The sequence below is a fragment of the Vicugna pacos genome, chromosome 6 (genome assembly GCF_048564905.1).
Source record: "Vicugna pacos chromosome 6, VicPac4, whole genome shotgun sequence".
Lineage (NCBI taxonomy): Eukaryota > Metazoa > Chordata > Mammalia > Artiodactyla > Camelidae > Vicugna > Vicugna pacos.
Window position 1 is genome coordinate 6,327,155 of NC_132992.1, and position 23,734 is coordinate 6,350,888.

Genomic DNA, 23,734 nt, shown 5'->3' on the forward strand with positions numbered 1-23,734 from the left:
ATCTCCTTGTTCCACATACTCCATCTTTTTGAGGGCTATATAATACTCCAGCACATACATTTATCACTTTGCAATTTTGTATTGTTGAGTATGTTTCTACTCATTGCATACAATAAACAATAATATGAAAAACACCTTTGTAGCTAAAATTTTGTACACGTTTGTAACTTTTTTTTGGTATAAATTCTTAAAAACAGAGTTTCCAGACCAAAGAGTATACTTAATTTTCAGGGTTTTGATATGTATGCTATATAACTGCTCTTAGTCAAGTTGTGACAATTTAAATGTCAGACATAAATCTTAAGAACAGAAGTTAATATTATTATTAATATTTAAAGAATTCATGAGAATTTGTAAGAAAAATCAGCATGCATATACAAAAAAGCATGACTAGAAAAGTTCACATAATAAAAAATAACTGAAATGTGAAAAATGATTAACAATGTAAAAATCAAGGAAATATAAAGTCAAACAGTAAAAACTCTACCAAGCAAATTGGCAAAGCTTTTTTTTTTTTCAATGATTGATTTCCCAACCTGGAAAAGGAGTATTAAAAAGTGTGCTCCATACACTGCTCCATACACTGCTAGCTGTAAATGTAGAATTCAGTCATCTTTCTGGAAGGGCAATTTTACCACAGGTATGAAGACAGGTTAAAGTACAAACTTTAAAAAAAAATTTAAAACTTTTTGATCTCCTGATTCCATTTCTCTTTCTGGCTCTGGCTTTATTCTTGTAAAGATCTGATGTGTCTCCAGTAGTAAGATGAAAATAACACAAGAAACAGGAAAAACAAGGGCAGGGAGAGACAGAATGAGCCCGGAACACATCCACATCGCTCTATCATTAACATCCTCCAGTCCTGCCCGCAGTGGGACAACGCAGAAGATAAACAACTTGTCCAAGCCACAATTCTCAATGTCCTGAAGATAAAAATAAGCTGCTCACAATCGTGTTTCTAGAAATTTACCCTAAGGAAATGATGCAAGAGGGTCACAAAGATTTGAGTTCACACAAAGACGTGTTATTGTATCACAGATTGTCTATCATGGCAAATAACTGAAAACAACCTACGTGTCCAACGATGGGAGCAGCTAAATGCCAAGTATGACTCAAAAATCACAAACATTCATTATATGTTAACATGAAGAACAGTCTACATACAATGAATTCCAAGAGGATACATATATACATGAATACGTTTGTGTGTATATGTATGTAGTTAAGAGGTGGGGAAGCACAAACTTTTCCTGTTCTATCCCTGCATGCTGGAGCTACAGCACTGAAAAATTAACCAAACAGATGTATCACTGGGACCTGTGACGTCAGGCTTGAGGAGACAGGGATGAGGAAGACGAACAGCTCATGGGGTACAAGGAGGCAAAGTGCCAGGTGTGAGTACACATGCAGAAGTATGTACAAAGGGAGTGTCCCCACAACTTGATATTCACATTGTATTTAATTTAAAAAAATCTATCCCTCACCCCAACAAAGACTGATAATCCTTACCAATTCCCTCATTGCCGCTGGAAACCACTGCACCTTTGGAGAATATGCGCTCACCGATTCTTGTTTCCTGGGCCATAAGTGATGGCGTGAGGTACTCTGGACACTAGCAAACCTAGGGCAACACATACTACTACGCTGTCCATCCGAAGGTGCAACTTATCATATGTTTTCTCTCATAGAAGAGAAACAAAGAGAAAAAGGGATTGTGTGCCATCTCCAGGGGCCATTTCCCTGCATGTTAGCATCCTGCTTTGCCATCTCCCTCTCCTAAAACTGCTTCCAGGTCTGCTTACTGCAAACATTTTGCTATGGCTCTGGAATGTGCTAATTTCTCTCCTTAAGGATAAAGGGCAGCCCCTGCCTGGAGCGGGCTGGGGTGGGTTGAGGTTCTGGGTAAGACCAAGGTGAATGCTCCTGTGTTACCTGGAGAAAGTTCTGGCTGGAGATGATGAGAGCTAGCTGGGCACTGAGGTCTTCTGCTTGGGCTTGGCTCCCCCTGACCCCCTGGACCAGCTGAGGAATGTGATCAGCCACTGCCTACAGAAAGCAAGGAAAATGAGAACTGAGCACAACCTGGGTGGTGAATTACCAAACCTGGGGAGGGGCGGGGAGGGGGGAATGCCCAGGTGCTAATGTTCTGTGGATGTGCCGTCGCTCAGACCTCGGATTCACGCAGCAGCCTCAGCCAGCGGGGTCCTGGCCAACACTGAGTTCCAACACAGTGTCTCTGAGCAGGCTCCTCCCACACACACTCCGCCCTTTGGTCCCAAAGGGGACCTGCAAAGCAGGAAATCACCCGTTCGACGAGTCAACACTGAATGCAAAGGCCACCACTCAAGGGGAGGGAGGCACTCTGGAAATTCAATGCCTCATTCCTATTTCAGAGCCCGAAAATGGCTTTGTCATTGATCCTTCTTGATTCGGGCTCTCAAAAAGAAAGGAAAGAATCTAGACAAAGCAAAGACAATGCTGGGCAAAACATCATGCTCTTTCCAAACACAAGCCATCCATTTAACAGACAAAAACCAGATGTGTGTGTACACCTGGAACACAGGAGCCGGAACAAACCGGATTAGGGGCCTGGCTGATCAGTCTTAATCGAATTACAGGGGTGCTGGGAGCTCTAATGCTATCAGGGTCTTTGAGAGCAAACCTGGCCTTCTGGCAGCCGGAACCTCACCTTGCAGCTCTGGACCAGCTGCTGCTGGGCCGCGGGGTTCTTGTTGGACACGGCCGCGTTCTGAGAGGCAGCGATGGTCTGCGTGGCTGCAGCTGCGGCCTGCTTGGCTGCAACCTGGGGAGGACAGTGAGAGGAGGTGAGCCAGGGTTCACATGTGCAAACACACACACGTGCATGTTGACCTATGTCCCTTCCACTAAAGGGGGGCGCTGGCTAGCTGCAAGAAAGGGGAGTCCCCAGCACAAGGCTCGCCCTTTAAGTACCACTGACACCCTAGCCTAGCAACGCCCTGTTGTCTCCTGCAGGACGAGTGATAAAGACAGGCAGGCTTGAACGCTCAAGTTCCCATGTTCACTTGTCTTTCTCAAACAGACATGGGACAAGTCCCAAGACCATGATGGCACTGATAAGCAGCACCAAGTCTAAACATTTCAGGAAAAAAAACTGCTCTCACAAGCACGGGCTGCTCTCTGGGCTAAACACCAGGCACAAATGCTGGTGCTCAGGCCTTTCCTCCCACCAAACACACAGGAAGCCTTGTACGGGCATCGCCTTATTACTTCGACTACTCTTTCAGTGGACTCTGTGATCTAAAACCCACAAAACGAGCCTCTTTATTGACCTCCAGTCGATTGACGATTTTTTTCTTAATAGCATTCTGGGCCGCAGCGTTGGTGGCCACCCGGAGACCTTCTGCAGCCTCCCTCAGTCTTTGCTGCTGGTCCTCGTTCTCAGGGTTGGCTGCAGCCCCCTGTGAAGGTGAAAAGAAAAATTAAGAGGTCCAAGGGGCAGCATGCCACAGACACTGAATTTACACCTTCAATTTTACTTTTTCCTAGGAATACCAAGTCTCTGGAAGAGAGAGCCAAACGCTCCAAGCAGTATCCTTATGATAAAGATGTTTCCTCTCACAACAAACCAAGATCTACCAGGGGATGTTTCAAAAGTGCACAGCTAAACAGGGGAAGTGTAATGGTAATAATTAAACACTTGAGATCACAGCCTTTGTCGTACATATAAATTAACTTGTGGTCAAAAAGCCATGGTTTAAAAGATGTTAAGCTAAATCTCCCTCCTGCCCACATCTCGGGCGGAATTTTATTTTAATTGGAGTACACGTGTTGCTGCTGAAAGACTCTTGTGTCCTGCAGCACTGGTGAATGAGAATGGACCAAGATTACAGCTTCACACGGGGGCCGGGGTGGAGGGAGGAGCGGGGATGGGAATGCCACCCAAATTTCTATAAGGCAATGTTGTTCAAGAAAGACCAGTCTAGAAGCTGCATTCCTAAGGAGCCAAGTACCCAACTGTACGGAAGAAATGAGAGAAATCGATGCCCCTGTCCTGGCAGGGAGAGAGGAGGGTGTTGTGCACAGCCGATGGCCACGCTTCCCTTGTATAACTCCACGGCCCTTTTATTGTGTTGTTGTAGATTAAACCGTGTTAGGAATCCAAGTGGATTTTACTCAGATGAGTGGCATTTTGAAGATGGGAAGGGCTAAAGGTAAAGTAGGGACAGGATATTATTTTGCTGCACAATAACTCAACAAAACCTAAAGCACATCCAGCCATCCACCCCCATCTGCAATAAAAGCAACAATGAAGGTTCTTCTCACAAGACCTGGATGCTCTGTGACCAGCACTTGATGTAGGTTGATGAACAAAATTCTTTCCATGAACGCTTTTGGGCAATAACATTTGCTTGCAAGGCAGAACGAAATGCCAATTATTGAAAATCAATTTCCTGAACATCTCCATTTTCCATATGGCCACCCTGCCAAATTTACCAATTTGCAAAAAAAACCTATCTCTTTCAACCACGGTATTTATAAATGTCACAGGAATTCACACTGAATAACAGTTTTAACATCTGTGACAGAATTGTCTTGGCAATCAATCCTCTTGGATGGAATCTTCTCTTCTTTCAAACTGAAACCACTTTTAGTAGTCCCGATTTTGTGTTTCTAAGCAACTAAGAAATGATATTTTTGCATTTCATGTGTGAAAGGATTGTTTGGGCTCCTTTTGTGTTCTTCTGCAGGTTTATGAATGTCATTTTATTTTTTCTGGTTATCAGGGATTTTAAAAAGCTACTCCTTTATTAATTCCTCAAGTGGCACACCAGCCTTAATTGTGTGTTTCGAGCAGCAGGGAACCACCATTTCCACACTTTACACTGATGTGGGTGTCTGGATCCTTCCTCAGCAATGTCTTTTTCATAATGAATGTGCATTACATATGGGGTACTTATCTTGGCATGAAATCTTAGTTACTGATAATGAAATATCTTTTTTCTTCACGCTAAATACATTTTTGGAAGTCTAACCATCATGCATTCTTTATCTTTCAACAGAATTCAGCAAACTAAAATACTACCATGAAGACAAAGTGACAGCTTTTAACTAAAAAGTTAGAAGAATTTACAGAAACACCCAGTGCTGTCCCTTCTAATATAAACAATCAAAAATAACAAATACTTAAAAGTTCTTGGTAACTTGGTACATGCAGTGAATTGCTCTGGGGAGCACCACATATCTGGACAGAAATGTGCACACTGGTCCTGGCTCGTCCTGGTTATGGGATGGTAGGCTTCATCCTTCAGAGTTTTAATTTTCTCATTTGTTAAAAAAACGAGACAGACTGCATTTTTCAGTAAGGTTCTTTCCAGCCTAGCAAGTAGTTTCTGTCACTATAAGGGTTTGTTTGAAATGGTTTTGTTTAGACTTTGAAGGAGGGGAAAAAAAGAAACAAAACTAGTAAAAACCTTTAAAAAAAATTAACTGTAAATCAAAACCTTAATGTGTATTTTTGCTAAAAGGGATCGTCAGGAGCAGAGCTTCTTAGCTGAAATGGGGATCAAGGACAGAAGAAGGAAGTTCAGAGCCTGCCCCTCCTTGGGTATGTCTTCAGCCCCAGCCGTGACATTTCTCTAAGAGCCCTCAGACCCTCAGGTAACACAATGATGTGTCAGATGAGGAGGAAGGTTTACATGGCTCACTGCAGGTCACCACTGTAAGTGAAGCCATTCATACACTTGGTTGAGATACATTACTGTTCTGTTGGAGGCCATGGAGAAAGGATAAGATGTGGGGAAGTTTAACGAACTTGAAATGCACGGAAATACATTGATCATGTTATCTTGCGCATATGAAGTTGAAAGTGATTTTTACCTTCGTTGTTACACTTACCTGCATTTTCTATTCATTTCACAAGTAACATGTGCTAACTGCATAATAAAAACAACACTAAAAAATACAGCCTTATCCATTTAAACAGTTCTCACCCAGAGGTAGGCATCACAATCTTCTGTGAAACACACACACACACACAGAGACCCACCAGCAACCTGGTAAGTCAGGACGTTTGGAGGTAGAATTAAGGCATGTGTACTTCAGTAAGGTTCACAGGGCACTGGGAAACAGCCCTGGGTTAAGAATCACTGGGGTTTAGACATATTATGACACAGCATAGCTGTCAAAAAGCACAAAGCTGACTGTTAACTCTATTCAAACTCTTCTATAATATTTAAAATTGCTACTGGGGTTTGGGTAACAGTGAAGCAGGAAATACCCTACTATGCAACATCTTAAGAAGTCAAGTGGAGGGCAAAGTCATATCAAGGCTGTAAGAAGAAAACAGGTCTAACTAAATTTACTGCTGAAAAAGCTCAAACTTAAATTAATCACCATTTTCAATAAAGCCAACAGCGATGACTCAATGGAAAGAGCGCTCGCCAAGCAGGGACTGCTGTCTATGCCTGAGTCAGCACCACTCCCCTAAGGAGCTTCATTCACACGTTCTAGGACCTTCCTCTTTTCCACTTGAAGAAGGTTAAACATTACAAAGTCATACAGAGTTTAAACAAAAACGCACACTTGGCTGACCATCCTCTATCTTGAAGGTAACTTCCAAATCCTCAGTTTCAAAAATGTTCACTTTTTAATCAAATACATCCAATGCATTACCTTTGCAGCCTCCACCATGCGAGCAGTGGAGTCAGCCAAGAGTTTTGCTGCTGCCAGAAGCTTCTTTGAGTTCTCCATGTCGATTTCTGCTTCCGCATCTGACCTCATGGCGTTGACAAGGTCCGAGGTGGCCTGAGCCAGGACCCGGGCCTGGCGCACCATCTCACCTAGAGGGTGGGACAGAGGATGCAGTCTGTCTGTCTGCTTTCCTAAAGCGCGGGTGAAACGGCAGCAGCCAGCACGGTCTTGTCTATATTCCTCTGGCAAAAGGGACGAAGAGAAATGGGCCTCCCAGCTCCGTTCCTAAGCCATGCGGCCAAATCAGATCCAGAACCAAGAATATTCCCCGCGGCTGCCAGGACCGTCCACCCCGCACACGTCCAAGCTCAGTCTTGAACTGTGTGGGACGAAAATGACAGAAGCAACCCAAGAGGAACCTTTTATAAAGAGAAGGCAGGGAACAAGATTATGCGGATTTATTATGTGCATTTTACGTGTAGTAAATACTTACATAGAAAATATTATTTACCTCACGTCAAGAACGGCTTACACAAAAGCCCCTATAATAAGCCCTGTGAGTAACGTGCACAGAAAAACTGTGTTTTCGTTTTGAGTCAGTCTGCATGCTGCCTAACACCCGCTGAGTGGCATCACAGACCCACTCTGCTTGCTCATTTGGCTCTGGCTCCCAGGAAGCACAGACCCCAGTTTCACACTCAAACGCTGAGACTGGCCTGGGCCCAGCTTCCCTATCAATCTTGTCTTTGCTCACCCTTTTCTTCCCAGCACTGGGTTTGATCTTGTTTTAGTAACTGCTACTAGTAACCGTGATTTTTATTGAAATCTATTTCAGTTTCCTTTTGGAAGTGGGAGGGGTACCATAATCAACAGTAAAAATAAAACTATTCAAATACAAGGAACTTCCTCTCCCAAACGTCATTTGCGAAGAATGCCAAAGCACTGTTAACATGAACGGAGGAAAAAACTTTCATAAAAATCCAAATGTGCTCAATTCAAGGCACCCTGGATTGGATCTTGGGACAGTGAAAGGGCATCAGTGAAACACTGGTGACATCCAAGTAACGTTTGTGGCTTGGTGACCAGTAAGGTAACTGATGTTCATCTCCCAGTTCTGACCAACGTGCTGCAGGGCCAGGCGAGATGTTAACAGTGGGACAAACTGGGAAGGGTACAGGAGAACTCTATTTCCCCAGCAACTTTTCTGTAAATTTAAAAACATTCCATGATAAAAAGTTTATGAAAGAAACCAAAAACAAAAGAACACAAAAAAATCCAAATGGGTGGAGTCCTGCCATCTTCTTAAAGCATTTAAGGATAGAGAAAAACACAGGTAATTTTCTTTAAAAAAAATACTAGTTATACCTTTAATGAAAAAGAATATGAAAACGAATATATGTATGTATACGCATGACTGGGACATGGTGCTGTACACCAGAAACTGACACATTATAACTGATGGTATTTCAATAAAAAAAAAATACTGGTTATAAAGTATTGCTCTGTGCTGATAAGGAAGCAGAAAAGCAGACCTCTTACAAATGACTGGTAGGTTGCCAACTGCAGAACCTTTCTGGAGAAAAATTTCAGGCATGTTTAAAAGAAAAAAATGTACATAGTTACTGGCCCACAAATCAACTGATGGGAACTTATCCTACACATACTCCCCAAAGTAAATCAAGATATTTTTACAAGAATGGTTACTGTAACAATATTTTTGTAAAACAAATACTTGGAAACCACCTAAATGTCCATTAAAAGACAACTGACTTTGTAGATTATGATGTGTCCTGTGACTAGAATACTATGCTGCCAAGAAAAAGATTAGTGCATAAGTCAACAGAAAAAACTTTCTAATGTATTCAGTGAAAAAGATTGCAAAAGATTATGTGGAACAAAATTCCACTTATATGAAATGAAAGAGGATGTTATACACACATATATCAGTAGGAAGATTAAACATTTCTGGACACATGAAACAAATTGGTAAGCGGTCAATTCTAGAGATTAAGATGGGACAGTGATACACTGGGTCTGGAGAGACTTAATTTTTAACTAATAGAAAAGGTGCATTATATATATTACATTATATTATATTATATTATATTATATTATATTATATTATATATAATAACTATATATAATAGCTATATATTTATTATGCACTATTAATTATATATTATGTTTTATATATATTATATGTATATTATTATATATTTTATCTCTCTCTCTCTCTCTGTGAGTATAATAAATTTCCTTTCAATCCTCATTCTTTCCTCCTCCCGTGGCTGCACCAACTTTACACCATATCCAACAAGGACATTCTTGGAACAAAAGGGATTTTTGGTGTACCCAAATTATTGAAAGAAAAAGCCCTTGTTAACATTAAGTCTTCCAGTGTTGCTGGGATGGGCACATGAGGACACCTGCATCTTTTTCCCAGCCTCAGGGAGGAGGTCTCTGACTTTTACTCACTCACAGTCCCACCATTGGGGAACCCCAAACCCACCGGCCCACCCACAGCCCAGCCCCTCACCAGCATCGCCCATGGAGCTGAAGATGCTCTCGGTGACACACATGATGGTGTCGGTGGCCTGGTCGTAGCGGCCGATGGGCTCGCCTCGGCTGGCAAACTGCCGCACGTGTTGCAGGAGGTCGTGGAGGGCCTGGCTGACCACACTGGCCGCCGCGCTGACCTGCTTCAGCAGCTCGCTGTCGTCGGTGGCCGCCTGGCAGGCGCGGACACAGTTCTCCACTGAGCGGTCCACGAGCTTCCCTGCTTCAATCAGCTGCTCCTGGCACACAGGGGAGCTGATGGTGGGGCTCACGACCTGAAGCAAGACAGGAGCGGGTCTTGGGTGCTGCGGGATGACTCTGGGCTAGCATTTCCAGCACCTCCTTTCACGCTCTTACTTATAGGACCAGGAATTAAACTAAACCAGTGCAGAGGTTTCTCATACTTCACCATTTCACTGTTTTGGTGATTTTCCCACTAACTTTCATCTTCATTAGTGCTCCATGACCATCGATACTGCTGACTACTTCTACAGAGACGAATCTCTGATATTTACCATTTATACCTCCTCCTCTTAGGACACTCTGAATTGAGTCTTCGGAGCTAAGATAAAAAGACTATGTAAAAGAATTACGTATTTTTATATATCTAGGAATGTACTGTATTTCCTACAACTCTGCCCGATGGTACTTGAAAGAACAGGGGGGTGTTGTCAGCAAGCTGTGCTACTCGGACAGTGAACAAGGAAAGCAGGAGGAAGACCATCAATGACCCCTTTGATTGATGTTGCAAATGCTCCCAGACGACTGGAAATGCCAGGCTGAACCAGATCACAGATCGGTTCAATGTTATGTTATCAGGTTGAGAAAGAGATGCCTCCCATCCCGCAGTGCATCGTCTCAGCAAAGACACATGTGGTGGAGAGGAAAGGGCATCTCAAGTCAGAGTGGCCTGAGTTGCAACTGCACTTCTGCTGCTTAGGATCTGGTGGCTGCAATCTACTCACTAACATCTAAAGGCCTCAGTTTCCTCTTCAGGAAAATGGGGATGGCAGTGCTGAACGAGGTGACGTACTATGCGGAGTGTGCACATCCTAATGGGCAACCATGAACTTCCTCCTTGTTATCCTCATTCTGATACTGTGCAGTGTAGAAAGGGCTCCCGTGATCTCTGCAGATTGTTATGACCCCATTTGCAATGCTGTACTGCACAGTCCAAGGGCTCTTTGTGCACAGGTGTGAAAAAGACACGGTGAGAAGCCCAAAGGGGAAGCATGGCGATTTGCACGTAGAAATGGCAATTAGATGTAGGAATGTACCACTGCCTGAGGACTTGAGCAAAGAACAAAGGATGAAAGCAGAACTGGACAGCTTGTGCTAAAGTCCTATCATGTCACCTAAAGATATCGAAGCAAACAAGCTCTAAGTCTTAGGCAATTTTTAACACATTCTCCCCTGGGTTCCTCCCAATGACTGGAGGCAGATAAGAGCATGTGACCCCTTGTGAAAGGGCCGGGGTGCCAGCTGGCTTACCTTGGCACAGGCCACAAGCTGGGAGGTGGAGAGGGCGCACTGGGTGGCGGCGGCAATCACCCTGTTCTGCAGGACCGTGTCTTCAGCCACTTGGGCAACATTCTTTGCCTTTAGTACCAACATGGCGGCTGCATTGGCAACGGCTTTGGCCAAACTCATTAAAACATCCTAAGAAAAAGGAAACAAAAAATAGTCATTTTTATTTTCCTAATCACCCTTCACAGCCTGAAAATAAAGTGTGGTGTCCACTGAAACATTTTATTAAAGTTTCATTTGAACTTTTTCCTTCAGTACTTAATTTTTTCCACTGATTTTTCTGAAATGCCAAGTTATCCTGAGAGCTCATTAAGGAAGGAGATTCACATCCTAGCAACACAACCTTCTATACATTTAGTAGCACAGGCTTCATCTAAAATATGAGGGGAGGGTATAGCTCAGAGGTAGTGTGTGTGCTTAGCATGCAAGAGGTCCTGAGTTCAATCCCCTGTACCTCCATTAAAATAAACAAACAAATAAAACCCATATACCTTCCCCTCCAATTTTTTTAAAAAGTAAAAACTTTAAAAAATATGTTAACTTGGGGGAAGGGCTTTTACTTTAACCACTGATTTATTTTTGTGCATTTATCCAACACTGAGGGTCTTGACCACGTCTCCTGAATACGTGGGAGGTCAGCAGAAGCTGAAAACACACATCCTGAGCTGTAGCAAGGATATCATTCATCGCCTGCATGTCGCCATGCCCCTACTTTAACTTAGAGATCTGTCTTTCGAGTTTCTCCTTTGCACAGGGATCCAAGTTGTCATCAGAAATTCAGCCACATCTCAGCCTCCAGAGGGCAACGTTGAACACGCACAGACAACACCTCCCGCTCAAGAGTCCAGGAATGCTCTGAACATAAGTCATTCTCAGTGCTTTGCAGCAGCCTTCTGGTTGGAGATTCATTATTATGAAAATGGGAAAGGGAGCCTACATAAATAAACCAGCTACAAGAAGACCTCACTGAAGATGTGAGGAGCTCCGAGCCTTTAAAGATCAGTTTATGCTTCAACTCAACAAAAAAGGCTTTCTGCCTGCAGGATGGAGAATCCTATGACTTAGCTCACCTGATTGTCACCCGTCTGTGTGACCTGAAAAATCACCATTGCTACATTTAATTCAATCCTTGGCTTTTAATACTGAAGGTAATTTATTTGGTTTGGAAATGCCTTCCGAAACATATGAGCTATTTTTATTTTGAACCAGCATGTCATGGCTTTCTCCCAGAGGAAATGCGGTCAGAAGTCTTTATTAATTCATCAGATAATGAAAAGCACTTTTGATTCCGAATGCAAAGGGCACCCACAGAGTCTTTACAACACGATATTTTATGAGAAGATATACTGGAAAGATTGTACAGTTCTACACAGAGCAACGACTATATGTTATCCAGGCAAGTGAGAAACCACGAATCTACCAAGCAAGCAGATTTTAAAATGGACAACAATGAAGCAGCCTGAAAGAACAGGTCAGCTCAGTCTTTTTCAGGTCTCTGATACTTACTGGCTGTTCAAGGAAAAAAGCACATCCTATGTACCAAGAGTGGCAGGTGCCTTTGGGATCTGCCTGGCGCTCGTCTGTCACACAGCTTTTAGAAACTGTTCCCAGCATGGCCTCCAAAGTTAGTTTCTGGACACCTATCTCAGTGCTCGGTGAAAATAAAACTTGAATATCACAAATGATGAAAAAGATTTTAAAAACAAGTCTTCAAAAGTGGGTCACAGTATTCCTTCACTTGACGGGAATCATAATTTGGTCATGTGGACTCCTGACTGTTCTAAGGGGCTTTGTTAGCCTTATTTAAAGAAATCCAGCTTCTCCTATTAATTTTGTCCCAGAAGAAAAAGAAATACACTTAGAAAAAGGACGTGATGCTATGGTTATAGTGGCTGACAAGGCCCTTGTCAAACTTTTCAACAAGACCACCATTATGCAGCTCAAGTAAAATCAATCTTTGTTAACTCTGGGAACATGCAGGACATTGAGGCCTCGAGAAAAGGCTCTGAGATAGGATCTCAAGCATCAGAAAAACAGAGAGTAAGAAATCCAATGTCAGTAAGTCAGGGGCTCCGCATAGCTGGAGGGGGTTGTAGGATCGCCTTACTGCACTGGTGTTTACCTACAGACCTTACGGAAAGGGGGAACACTCAGGTCAGGCCTTTCCGTGTTCCAAAAGCCGCCGTGGACCCTACCCTGAACTTGAACCTGCTTCCCTAGGCCTGAGTAGAAGCAGACAGTAGGAGGCACCGTTTGCATTTATATGCAATGAAAACAGTGTGTCAAGAAAAAGAAAAAAAGGGAATTCTTTAAACACACACACACACACAAAGATATATGATGTCTTAAGGAAGAGATGTGACTTCCCTTTCGATCTTTCCAGACGCTTTGGAAAATAAGTTGACTGCTTCAAGATAATTAAACCTAGTAAACCAAGAGATGAACCTCATATTAACACAATTCCTAAGTGGGTACCAAGAATTACTACAAAGAATTACCTGTTCTAATGCAAAATGCAAAGGGCCACGCAAGGGGAGTCTGGGGATCCGGCTAGGGGGAAGTCAGGTTGGGGACACAACTAGCTTGAGTTTAGTGGGATATACTTATGTGGTCTGCAGTTAATTCTGCTCAGAGTTAAGTTATTACTAACCATGCTGGCTCCCAGGAATGGCTTCCAGAATACTCCTACCACCCACCATGGGTCTCAGCCTCCATCATCACGCCGCACTGCACTGAAGGTCTCATTGCACTGCAGGATATGAATGAGCCCTAGGGCTCTGGCACCCCAGGAATGCGGAGAGCGGAGGAGAAAGTGCACGATCCATGCATCACAACATACATCATCGTGTCTTAGTGCAACTGACATGTCTCGTGGTGGGGAAGGCTGGGAGTTCTAGACAAAACAGTATGCAGAACGGCCACCCAGGAAGCAACTTGCATGTGCAAGGAAAGCTGAATGACCTTTTTATTCCGAATTCCGCAGAATTTTCAGTCAGCTTGACAAAGGATTTGGGAAAAGGCCTCTGGCAGAGAACCTGGGCTCGAACTGTAACAGTTTAATTAGAATGTATTTATATATTACTGGTGAGATTAAGACTTAGGAGGAGGAGGAAGAGGAGTGAAAGGCATCTGCCCACAAGAATGTGAGAAGGGGAGCTCCCCTCAGCCTGAAGGTCCCCGACAGAAGGCCTCTGCCCCCATCTGCGGGGCCTGGGAATGGAGGTAGGAAGTTGAGATCTTGTCTGAGCCAGAAATGCATCAACCCAGGCTGCAAACAGTGGCTACAGCTGTTCTCCAGAGGACATGTCCTTGGTATTGAAAAAGAAGGGAGACCGAAAAGACTTCTCCACCACACTTGTGGTTTCGGATATGACACAGACAAGAGGCCCAGCTCCAAACACAAAGGAAAGCCGACACCATATGTGAGCAGAGTGTATGGGAGTGCACGTGTTTTCACTCTTCTATAGGGACTCAGGAAAGGGGGAGAGTATATAGCTCAGTGGTAGAGTGTGTGCTTAGCATGCATGAGGTCCTAGGTTCAATCCCCAGTACCTCCATTAAAATCAACAAACCTAATTACACCCCCCCCAACAAAAGTAAACAAACAAATAAGTAAAATATTTTTTAAAAAAAGAATCATGCAGTTAAAAACTGCTCCAAATAAATAAAACAAGACTGGCTACAGTTGCTAACTGTAGAGGTTGGGTGGTTGATATAAAGATGGTCATGACATTATTCCATCGTGTTTGTGTTTGAAGAAAGTGAAGCACGCTGACCACTATTAACAGCTAAGTGCTTTACGTTGGAGACACATGAAGGAAGTGAAATGAGGTTTTCAATTAAATTTTTTTCTTTAACACATAAAGACCACACTCTAAGATAATCCACCTCAACCTTTTTCAAGGAAGGAAAAGGAAGACTCAAGGAAGACTCGGGTTTTCATTAGATTCTCCCAGCTCAAGTCTAAGACCATCACTTAGACTCCAAGGCTGTGGACTGCAAGGGTCTTACTTGGAAGCGCTCATCCGTCTCATTCTCTCCAATCTGCCGCAGAAGGTCCCCACTGGCTTGTCCGATGCTCCCGGCAGCGGTCAGCACGGTCTGTCGAGGCTACGAACACAGAGAACATCTTAGTGGGAAAGAGGATGCGTTTCCTCCAGACACGGCAATGCGGGAAGAGAAGCCCTGTGGGACAGCCCTCTCCTGCACCTCAGTGAGACTCTCCAAGTATCCGTAGACAAGAGACACACCTGTCCCAGGGGAGTCTGTGCAAGGGAATGCCCAATGGCTCACACACCAGCCATGGCTGGATGATGTGAAATGTTCAATGAATGGGCTTATTCAGCTGGTAGGAAGGTGATACGTGCTTTGTGGAAATTAGGGGACAGACCTGTATCCCCTTGAAGTGTGTTTCTGTCATGTGTTAGTTTCTGAGGTTACATTTAATCAACTACCCTCAGTGCGGGAAGGGAGGCTTCCTACTAAGAGCTCAACTGGTCTCAAAGGTTGAACCGTCGCTCCTGCACCCAGTTCGCCAAATCCAAACTCCACAGCGTGGCAGCATGCCCCATGAGGACGGACGGGACAGCTCAGGAAGCAGTGCCCCATGGGACTCAAAGGCTGCACGGTCTCATCAGAGCCCGAGTGACTGCTCGCCTGCAAGCTCACCTCTCCGGAAGTAGGCTGCACAGCTTTCAGCAAGTCCGACACTGCCCCGGCCAGGGTCCTCGCAGCCCTGAGCAAGTCCTCCCCACTGCCCACCTCGTCGTCCATGAGGGCCGCCAACAGCTTCACGCCCTTGGACATCTCCGTCAGGTTGGAGGAGATGGTGGTGATGGCACAGCCCACAGCTGTGTAGTCGGTGTCCGCAGGGTCACCTGGGACAGAGAAGGACCGTCACCATCAAAGGAGGGTGGTCAAGGCTGGGGAGCGCCCAGGTGGTGACATGGGCAGCAGACTCCCCACCATCCTGCAGGAAGTGGACGTCTCCCCGTCTCCAAGGTGCTGCTCCTCATGGGGCCCTTTCACCCCGAGGCCTCATACACAGAGGTGCTGAGCATGAGCACCTTCAAAATTCCCAAGGAAGTCTCAGCATTTCAGGGCAGTTTTTCAGAAGACCTCTCCAAGGTCAGCAGCTGAGAGAGGTCAGCTCTGCTCCTGAAACCCCCAACACTGCTCAGTGAGGCCAAGACCTTTCTTGGCTCTCAATTGACAGTGCGACACCTGGAGTCGTGCTTTGCAGAGACCAGTGCCAGACAAGACAGAAGAAGGCACCTGAGAGCCAGCCATTTTCCGATTGTAAGCTCTCAGAGGGGAGAAACTGGCCTCAATATACCTTGAAGTATGTCCAGCACTTGAAGAACAAGAAGAGCTAAGTGAGTGTTTTTTCTGATAATACATGATGTGGATAAAAAGGAATGAGATGTTCCCCCATTTCTCCTGGGTCAGGGGGAGAAAATGCTGAAGCATTCCGAGTGCCTAAAAATAGACTCTCCTCTCAGAATAGGAAAATCTGTTGTTTCAATCAAAGAATAAGAACTGTGTGTTTTTAAAAAAAAAAAAAACAAAAACCACAATACACCACAAATCCCTCAGGGACTTACCGGCTGTGAGGTTAACAACTGAAGCTGTTCCAGCTGTGATGGCATCGACTTGAGAGTGGATTTCGTGTTTGGATTCGTCGACTTTATTCTGAACCCACACCCTAGACGCCTGCAAAACCAGACAACTGCATGACAGGATTACCCAGGAAACCAGAGAAGTCGTGCAGTAAAATGAGACCAGCGTTCTGGCTCCCCTCTTCTTACTGGGCGGGCCCAACAAGGCCCTTAAGTCATCTTGACCCATGTCCCTCACAGGCCTCCTGCTCAGTCATTCAGGCTGCATGGCGTGTGAATTCTCAATGCTTCTTACACTGGTTATGTTTTAGTTAATTTTTAATATCTTGGAGAGAAAAATTCTCTGTGGCTTTCTTTAGGTAAATTCCATTTAAATAAATGAGAATAATTAGTATCTCCAACAACTGTTGCTAATTTCCACCTTGTTTTTTAAGACAATGGCGTTAGAGTTAGGGTGTTTCAGCTCATGAGGGTTCTCTGTCAGTGGAGGAACCGTCTCTGTTTACAGTATGTGTGTCAGGTTGCCTTGTTATGTTTCCTGGTAGGATGTGTTGGGTGGGTGGGGGCATCGTCAAGACCCCTGCCCTGGATCCAGTTCTACCACTAAGAAGTGATGTGGCCTCGGGCAAATTTCATCCAGGTCCTGTGCCTTCCATTTCTTCTACTTTAGAAACTCAGTGGTCTTTTAAAACCTTTCCAGTTCTTATGCTTTATGTTCATTTGATTTATAAACAGCCAAATTTCTAGCATTTCTGATCTTAGCCAATAAAACGATCATTTACACTGAGAATGATAACCCTATGGTAAATTAAGGTGCTTATCTGCTTCCCAAAACATCCTCCAAAAGTTAATCTTGGTTCAGGATATCTCTAGCACTAATTACCTCTTGTAAATTAATTCTTTGGAAATTGGTGAAGCAAGAATATTAAATCCAGATATTTTACAATTCTATCTCAAGGAGGGAGGGTCACAGCTCACTGGTAGAGCACATGCTTAGCACACAGGAGGGTCCTGGGTTCAATCCCCAGTACCTCCATTAAAAAAAAAAAATTCAGTCTCATCACTGTGCTGGATATGGGAGTCTGCCATATGTATTTCTGCTCTGAAGTTCCCCAAAGCAAAATGTTTAATGACTTCAGATACTCGGGAAGAGTAGCCCTGAGGCTGCGGCACCCTGCAGGTGTACAGGTACCCAAATGAAAACCACACCGTGCAGGGAGAACCTGGAGGCTGGACAAGGCGAGGTTACAAATTAAGTCCTGGTTCTGGTCCGTTTGATGGCCCAGCAGTCTGACGGCAATGGTTTTTTCCACCTCGGCCCCCATCAAAATCACACTGAGAGATGAAAAACCACTGACACTCAGGCCCCACCCCAGCAACACTGATTTGTTTGGTCAGACCTGGACCCTGGGCTTTGTCCTTAAAGCTCCTCCAGTGATTCTAATGTGCAAAAGCAGGGCAGAGGATGACGTGGGAGCCAGTGCTTTGCAGACTTCAGTATGTACACAGAACCACTGGGAACTTCACTAAAATGCAGATTCTGATTCAGGAGGTTCTGAAGATTCCGTACCTTCCATCAGATCCTAGGAGTTGCCAATGCTGCCGACCTGTGGCTCACGATTTAGGCAGCGAGGGGCTACAATTTCGCACCGCAGCAGCTATAGGAAGGCAGCTAATTACCCTGCCCCACTGAAAAGCTCAACAGTAGTAGCCCAGCGGTTCGCAAAGCGTGAACCAGCAGCCGTACCTGAGAACTTGTCGGAAATACACATTCTCAGGCCCCACCCTAGACCCACTGAGTCAGAAAAAATGGGAGAGGAACCCAGCAACCTGTTTTAACAAGCCATCTGGTACAGTCTGAGAACCACTGGTATTAACAACAAAACCAGCTGACACTCACTGGGCTCTTACGATTAGGCACTTGGCTAAGAAGCCTTGAACATGATTGGATTATCGAGTCTTCACCACAACCCGACTCACAGATGACAAAGTGGAGGCCTACAGAGAGGAAGCTGCCCAGATTGACACAGCCATTGAGCAGGGCACCAACAACAGCCTGCAGCACCTTATGACCCCCTCCCCCTGCAGGTGCACCTACAGAGACTCAATCTCGTGAAAAAATACGGATTTCCACTTCACTGAGCTGGAGACAGAGACTCCCCTAGCTGAGTCCTCCCAGAGCGCATCACCCTGCTTTCTGCCAGGGCAGAGACATCGAATGAGAACGACGCACAGTGCTCACCATATCCTGGCCGAGGGGTGGCAGGGAGTCAAGCTCGCTGAGGTCGTCCTGGGCCTGCTGGACGGCGTGCATGCTCGTGTTGATAGTCCCCAGGAGGGCCTGCTGGGCCGAGGTCTACAAGGGCAGGTAGCACAGAGGGTCATCACACACTCCTGGCTGACACAGCCCTCGACGAGTGCAAGGAAACTGAACCTGGGATCAGGATAAAGCGGCCCCGGGGGACATCTCACCAACGGCCCGGACCACCTCCTATTTCAACTGTGGGCCACAAAGAGTTATTGCACTACATTAAAAGAAGATTAAAAGTGGCTGTTTGCAGTAGAGAGATTATCATCAGCAGAGTGTGGAGAGCTTAATTAGCTGACAAGGAGGCTCAGAAGGAGTCCCCTGCAGGGGAGCTAAGGGGCTCCAGTCCTTGCGGACTGATGACAGAGGTCTCGTGCACGGGATCACGAGGGTGTCACACCAGAACTCTTCTCGGTAAGTAAGTTAAGGGTTCCATCCAAACCCACAGTCGACAACACGTCTCCAGAGTCAGATCAATGCCGACCTTTCAGGCTCTTCAGCTTGCAAAAAGTTCTTGCCCTGAAGCATGGGTTTCCGGAGCAGACTGAGAGAGGCCCCGAGTCGGGCAGACCAGCACAGCGGAGGGAACCAGTGATCGGCTCAGGGGAAACGTGTGGATGGGAAGCAACCTGTCTCCTTCTAAGGTTCTCTGAGGGGTACCTGGGCCAATGAGCAGGCAGGGGAGCAGATCACAAACCACACGGAAAGGGCACTGGCTCTCGTCCAGCCCTAGAGGACACCTAGGACCCCAGACAGGGCACTGCCAGAGCCACCCATTTAAAAGAAAACACACTGAGAATTAGGCATGGGGACTGCACAGCTGAAGAGCCGGGGTCCAGACAGGAGCTAAAGAGAGTGTGGATGACACACACAACCTGTCACCATGGCTGGTGTCCCCCGCCCCGGAACCAGAGGCAGCACACTGAAGGGCAGGGCAAGTCCCCAGGAAGCCTCACCAGCGGGGGCATGTGGCCCCGGTGCATCTGCCCCACCGTGACCTGCTGCTGCGGGGAGGGCATGCTGCCCACGTTGAAGGTCTCGGGCCCGCTGGAGCCTGAGCGCATCACGGCCGGCAGCGCCACTGAGCCGTGCTCCACCTTTCCGGTCCGATTGAACTGCTGCTGCAGGATGGTGGACCTGCGGGGGACAGACGCTTTGGTCACTGTGAGGTGGCCTCTCACATGCAGTGTACTAAGAATCTACCGGGGCCATCAGCGTTCGCTGCCTCATGCTCCGGCAACCAATTTAAAAGAGGCAAATACAGACAGAATCATGAATGAAGTAGCAGCACTAAAATGCTCCGGAGAACCCTGAGATGAATGAATCTTTTTATAATCGGTAACATAACTAACAGCTCCCAGTTTATCTATTTAACAGGTTCATGGTATTATGCTATTCATTGTTCTTGAAAGACACAGAAAATAATGATGCTCCAGGCACAAGTGAATGCTTCGGACACAGCCATCTATTATTTGGTAAATTCTACCTGAAATAGTATTCATTCAACACGGATCTACTGCATGCCTGGTTCTATTCGAAGCACTGGGGACAGAGATCATTCATCTTCAGCTTGAAGGAAGAAGTATGGGAATGAACTTAAAATCTCCCACGGCTGAGCTCTGCTTCCCTAGGTTGAAAGTCACTGACCACAGAGGATGTGTAAAGACCTTCGGAGCCTTGACGACTGGCAGTCTTCGGCACCTCTTCCAGATGATCTCTACGTAAGTCTGGGAAGACTAGGGCATCTAGCAAAACTACTTTCAGTGTTTTACTCCTTGCTAGTTTCTTGAAATGATCGGTGAGTGCAAAGGACTCTATGAGCGCAGGAAGGTAAGAACCTGAGGGCAGCCCAGCTAAGTCAGCAGCCCGGTGGGCAGATGCACAGGGGAGAGTCTGGGGGAGTCTGTGTGCATGTGTGGGAGGTGGGCAGGGTCGGTGAGCAGCTGCATTAAGGCACCTGTGTCCCAGGGTTCTGGAATCATCACAGGTCACTCCTTGTTGCCCAGCGCAAAGCTTGTGAGCCATGCTAGGACACCAAGCAACAGGCATCCATGGAGAAACATGAATGTCTGCAGAGGGGTTGGCACTAGGGAGGGTGGATCTACGGCTCCACTACACCAGCTGCATTCCGAGATCTCCACCAACGCCCAGTATAGGGAGAAGCGGACGGTCTAGTGATCAGGACCTACCTGGACCATGCTACCTGCTTGCCTTGACCAGACCCCACCATGATGCCCTCTGCAGTGCAAACGGGCTATAGTGGCCCCAGGCAGGGGAGGGTCCCAGCACTCTGGGCTCAGACACTTACTTAGCTGCTCCGAGGAGAAGTTCAAGTGCATCAGAGCCCCGAGAAGTGAACAGCTCACTCTATTAGGAAACACTAGCTTCCTCGTGTCCATCTAACAGTCATTAACAATTTCAAACACTTAAGGTCTTTTTGCCACAGGGTAGCAAACAGGACTTGAAATGCATCGTATCAAATCTGGTTCCAACTTGAGTACTAATAGGGGACAAATGGAAGAGCACCTTCAAGGTGATGATAAAGCAAGTTGTGAGAACATGGCACAGAGTGGCCACATTAGAGAAACAGTTATTATGACTAAGCAAGCTCGATATGCTGGAACATGCTAGAGCTTCCGGGCAGTGTACTGTAGGAGACAGCACAAGATCTAAATCTGAGTCCTGGCTCTGGACATGGCTGCATCTCAACTAACCTCCACTGAGTTCCAGATCCTTCAGGTGCAAACTGGAGATGTTAAGATCTAGCCTACCTCTTCCACAGGGATCAATTGAGCCAGCAAACTGTGTAGTGTAGATAAGAAAAGTTATCATTCCAGTGCTCTATTTAACATCACAAGGGCAGCTGAACAGTTTCCCGAGGAGTCTTACTTATCCAATGTTACTTACTTTTAATCTCAGTTTCTTCGTTTATAAAATGGGGCTAAACTGAGATTATTCTGAATTTAAAATGATGCAACAGCAAACATTTATTTTGTACCAGGCATTGTTTTATGTGATTTATTAATTTTATGTGCTTTATTAGTAACTCAGTCATCAAAATAAAACTTATGAGGTACTACTGTCAATCACTATTCTCATTTTATAGATGAAATGAAGGGAGCAGAGAAAATTCATCATGTCCCCATGGCCACACATTAAAAAACAGACCCCATAAAGGGGGTGGGAAGGGATAAATCGGGAGGTTGAAATTTGCACCTCTTGGGGAGTGATGGAAGTGTGAGGTATCGTGATTTTGGTGGTGGTTTCATAGGTGTAGACATCTATCAAAATTTATCAGAGTGTACACCTGAAATATGTGTAATTTACTGTACAGAAATTAAACCACAATAAAGTTGTTTTTAAAAAGTTTTTTTTTAGTTAAAAAAAAAAACAGACCCCAGATTTGAACCAAGTAACTCTGGCTCCAGGATCCACGTTCTCACCACGTCCCTCTGCTGCCTCGTGACATGGGTATCAAGTGTGGCAGGTGACAAGCATTCCATAAACAGTAACTCCTCCACTGGCTAGGCCCCCACCCCAAAAGGCACAGAACTAAACTTAGACTCGAGGCTTTGAGGAAAATGATGTAGTTTATGAGATTTAAACCAGAAATTCAGAAGAGGACTCACGAAGGCTCACTGTGTCTAAAGATGGAATTAAACCCATTTTGTTCAGCGTCGCCCTGAAATCCCCAGGCCACCCCCACCCCAAAAAGACACCCTCAACACTGGTGATGAGGATCTGAGCCCTGCACTTCGAGAAGCAATACTCATCTTTCTCACCCACCGCCACCTCCTCCGCATGAGGGACTTTCGGGCAGCAGCCCCAGAGCCGGCCCGAGGAAACCTGTCAGGCCGGGGAGAAGGCGCTTCTCCAGTTCTCCCAACAATACGTACTTTTTGGGAGAAACGGATTCTTCTAACATAGTTGACTCCTCGTCGCCCTCTAGTCCAAATCTGTCTTTACTTTGTTTCTGAGGTAAAACAGACAAAAGTGAAAGTCAGCTGGTCTGGACACAAGACCCTTTTAAGAGACCTTTTAAAAGGACCCACACAAGCAGAAATGTTGAGGTTTACCCAGGTTCTTTGTATTCGATATTTAATAAGTGATGGGTGAACAAAAGCAATAGTAACAGTGAAAGAGAAATATATAATTTACTATAGAGAGGTAGCTAATGTCTTCTGTATTCATTATTGCAAGACTTAATTTTATACAGTTAAAATCAAGACATAGATATTAATATTTCTAGTAGAACTTGGCGATCTCAGTGGGCTATATCTAGAAGCCTTAGGAGAGGTTTGTGTATATACCACTATGGTATGTAAGCCCCTATTAAATTTGATTTTAAAAAAAGAGACAGAAAGAGAAAGACAGAAAAAAAAAAGAGAAATACAAAGAACATCTTCAGGTCCTCAATCCCATCTCTATAGATGCTGGAAAGCAAACATCATTATCTGGAGAGGAAGATGCTAAGGGGTAAGCTGGGCTCACCCACTAGCTAAGTGATGCACTATTGCTCATTACCTGGCAGTTAGTGACACAGATCAGAAATTCCCTAGGATATGAGGTCAAAGACTGCACACTCAAACAATCTTAATGTTAAAGATTAAAGTAGTAAAAAAAAATTAGAAGTAAATTAAAGTTACATGGTTTTTTCTTTCTTTTTTTTTTCAGGTAGCTATATTATCTAAACTGAGTCTTTTAATAAAGAAGCTCTATTTTTGGTACAGCACAGGGAACCATGTTCAGTATCTCGTAATAACATCTAATTAAAAAAATATGAAGACGAGTATGTGTATGTATGTATAAGTATGACTGGGACATTGTGCTACGCACCCAAGATGGACACATTGTAACTGACTGTACTTCAATCAAAAAAAAATTAAAAAAAATAAAGAAGTTCTATTTGCATCAGCATGAAATACCTTTTTGAGGATGATGTCAATGTAGCCGGCAATCAGCTGGGATATCTGCTCCCCCTCAGTGGTCTGTACTGAATAGTAGCTTTCCTGATACTCCCCAAAATCCTGGGTGGGGTAGAAATCCCACATTA

General features: G+C 45.0%; 1 protein-coding gene across 5 annotated transcripts in view; it reads right to left on the reverse strand.

Annotated features, from left to right (window-relative positions):
- Nucleotides 1-23,734, reverse strand: part of TLN2 (talin 2) — a 426,530-nt gene that overhangs the window by 106,983 nt on the left and 295,813 nt on the right. For all 5 annotated transcript variants that reach the window (XM_072962302.1, XM_072962304.1, XM_072962301.1 and 2 more), the window contains 13 exons: nucleotides 23,607-23,708; nucleotides 22,578-22,654; nucleotides 19,638-19,818; nucleotides 18,616-18,729; nucleotides 16,359-16,467; nucleotides 15,424-15,632; nucleotides 14,767-14,865; nucleotides 10,720-10,887; nucleotides 9,209-9,503; nucleotides 6,655-6,821; nucleotides 3,312-3,440; nucleotides 2,690-2,803; nucleotides 1,933-2,046 (listed from right to left, as the gene is read on the reverse strand). In XM_072962302.1, the coding sequence (XP_072818403.1) occupies nucleotides 1,933-2,046; nucleotides 2,690-2,803; nucleotides 3,312-3,440; nucleotides 6,655-6,821; nucleotides 9,209-9,503; nucleotides 10,720-10,887; nucleotides 14,767-14,865; nucleotides 15,424-15,632; nucleotides 16,359-16,467; nucleotides 18,616-18,729; nucleotides 19,638-19,818; nucleotides 22,578-22,654; nucleotides 23,607-23,708 (1,878 nt within the window). The remainder of the gene's footprint in view (nucleotides 1-1,932; nucleotides 2,047-2,689; nucleotides 2,804-3,311; nucleotides 3,441-6,654; nucleotides 6,822-9,208; nucleotides 9,504-10,719; nucleotides 10,888-14,766; nucleotides 14,866-15,423; nucleotides 15,633-16,358; nucleotides 16,468-18,615; nucleotides 18,730-19,637; nucleotides 19,819-22,577; nucleotides 22,655-23,606; nucleotides 23,709-23,734) is intronic.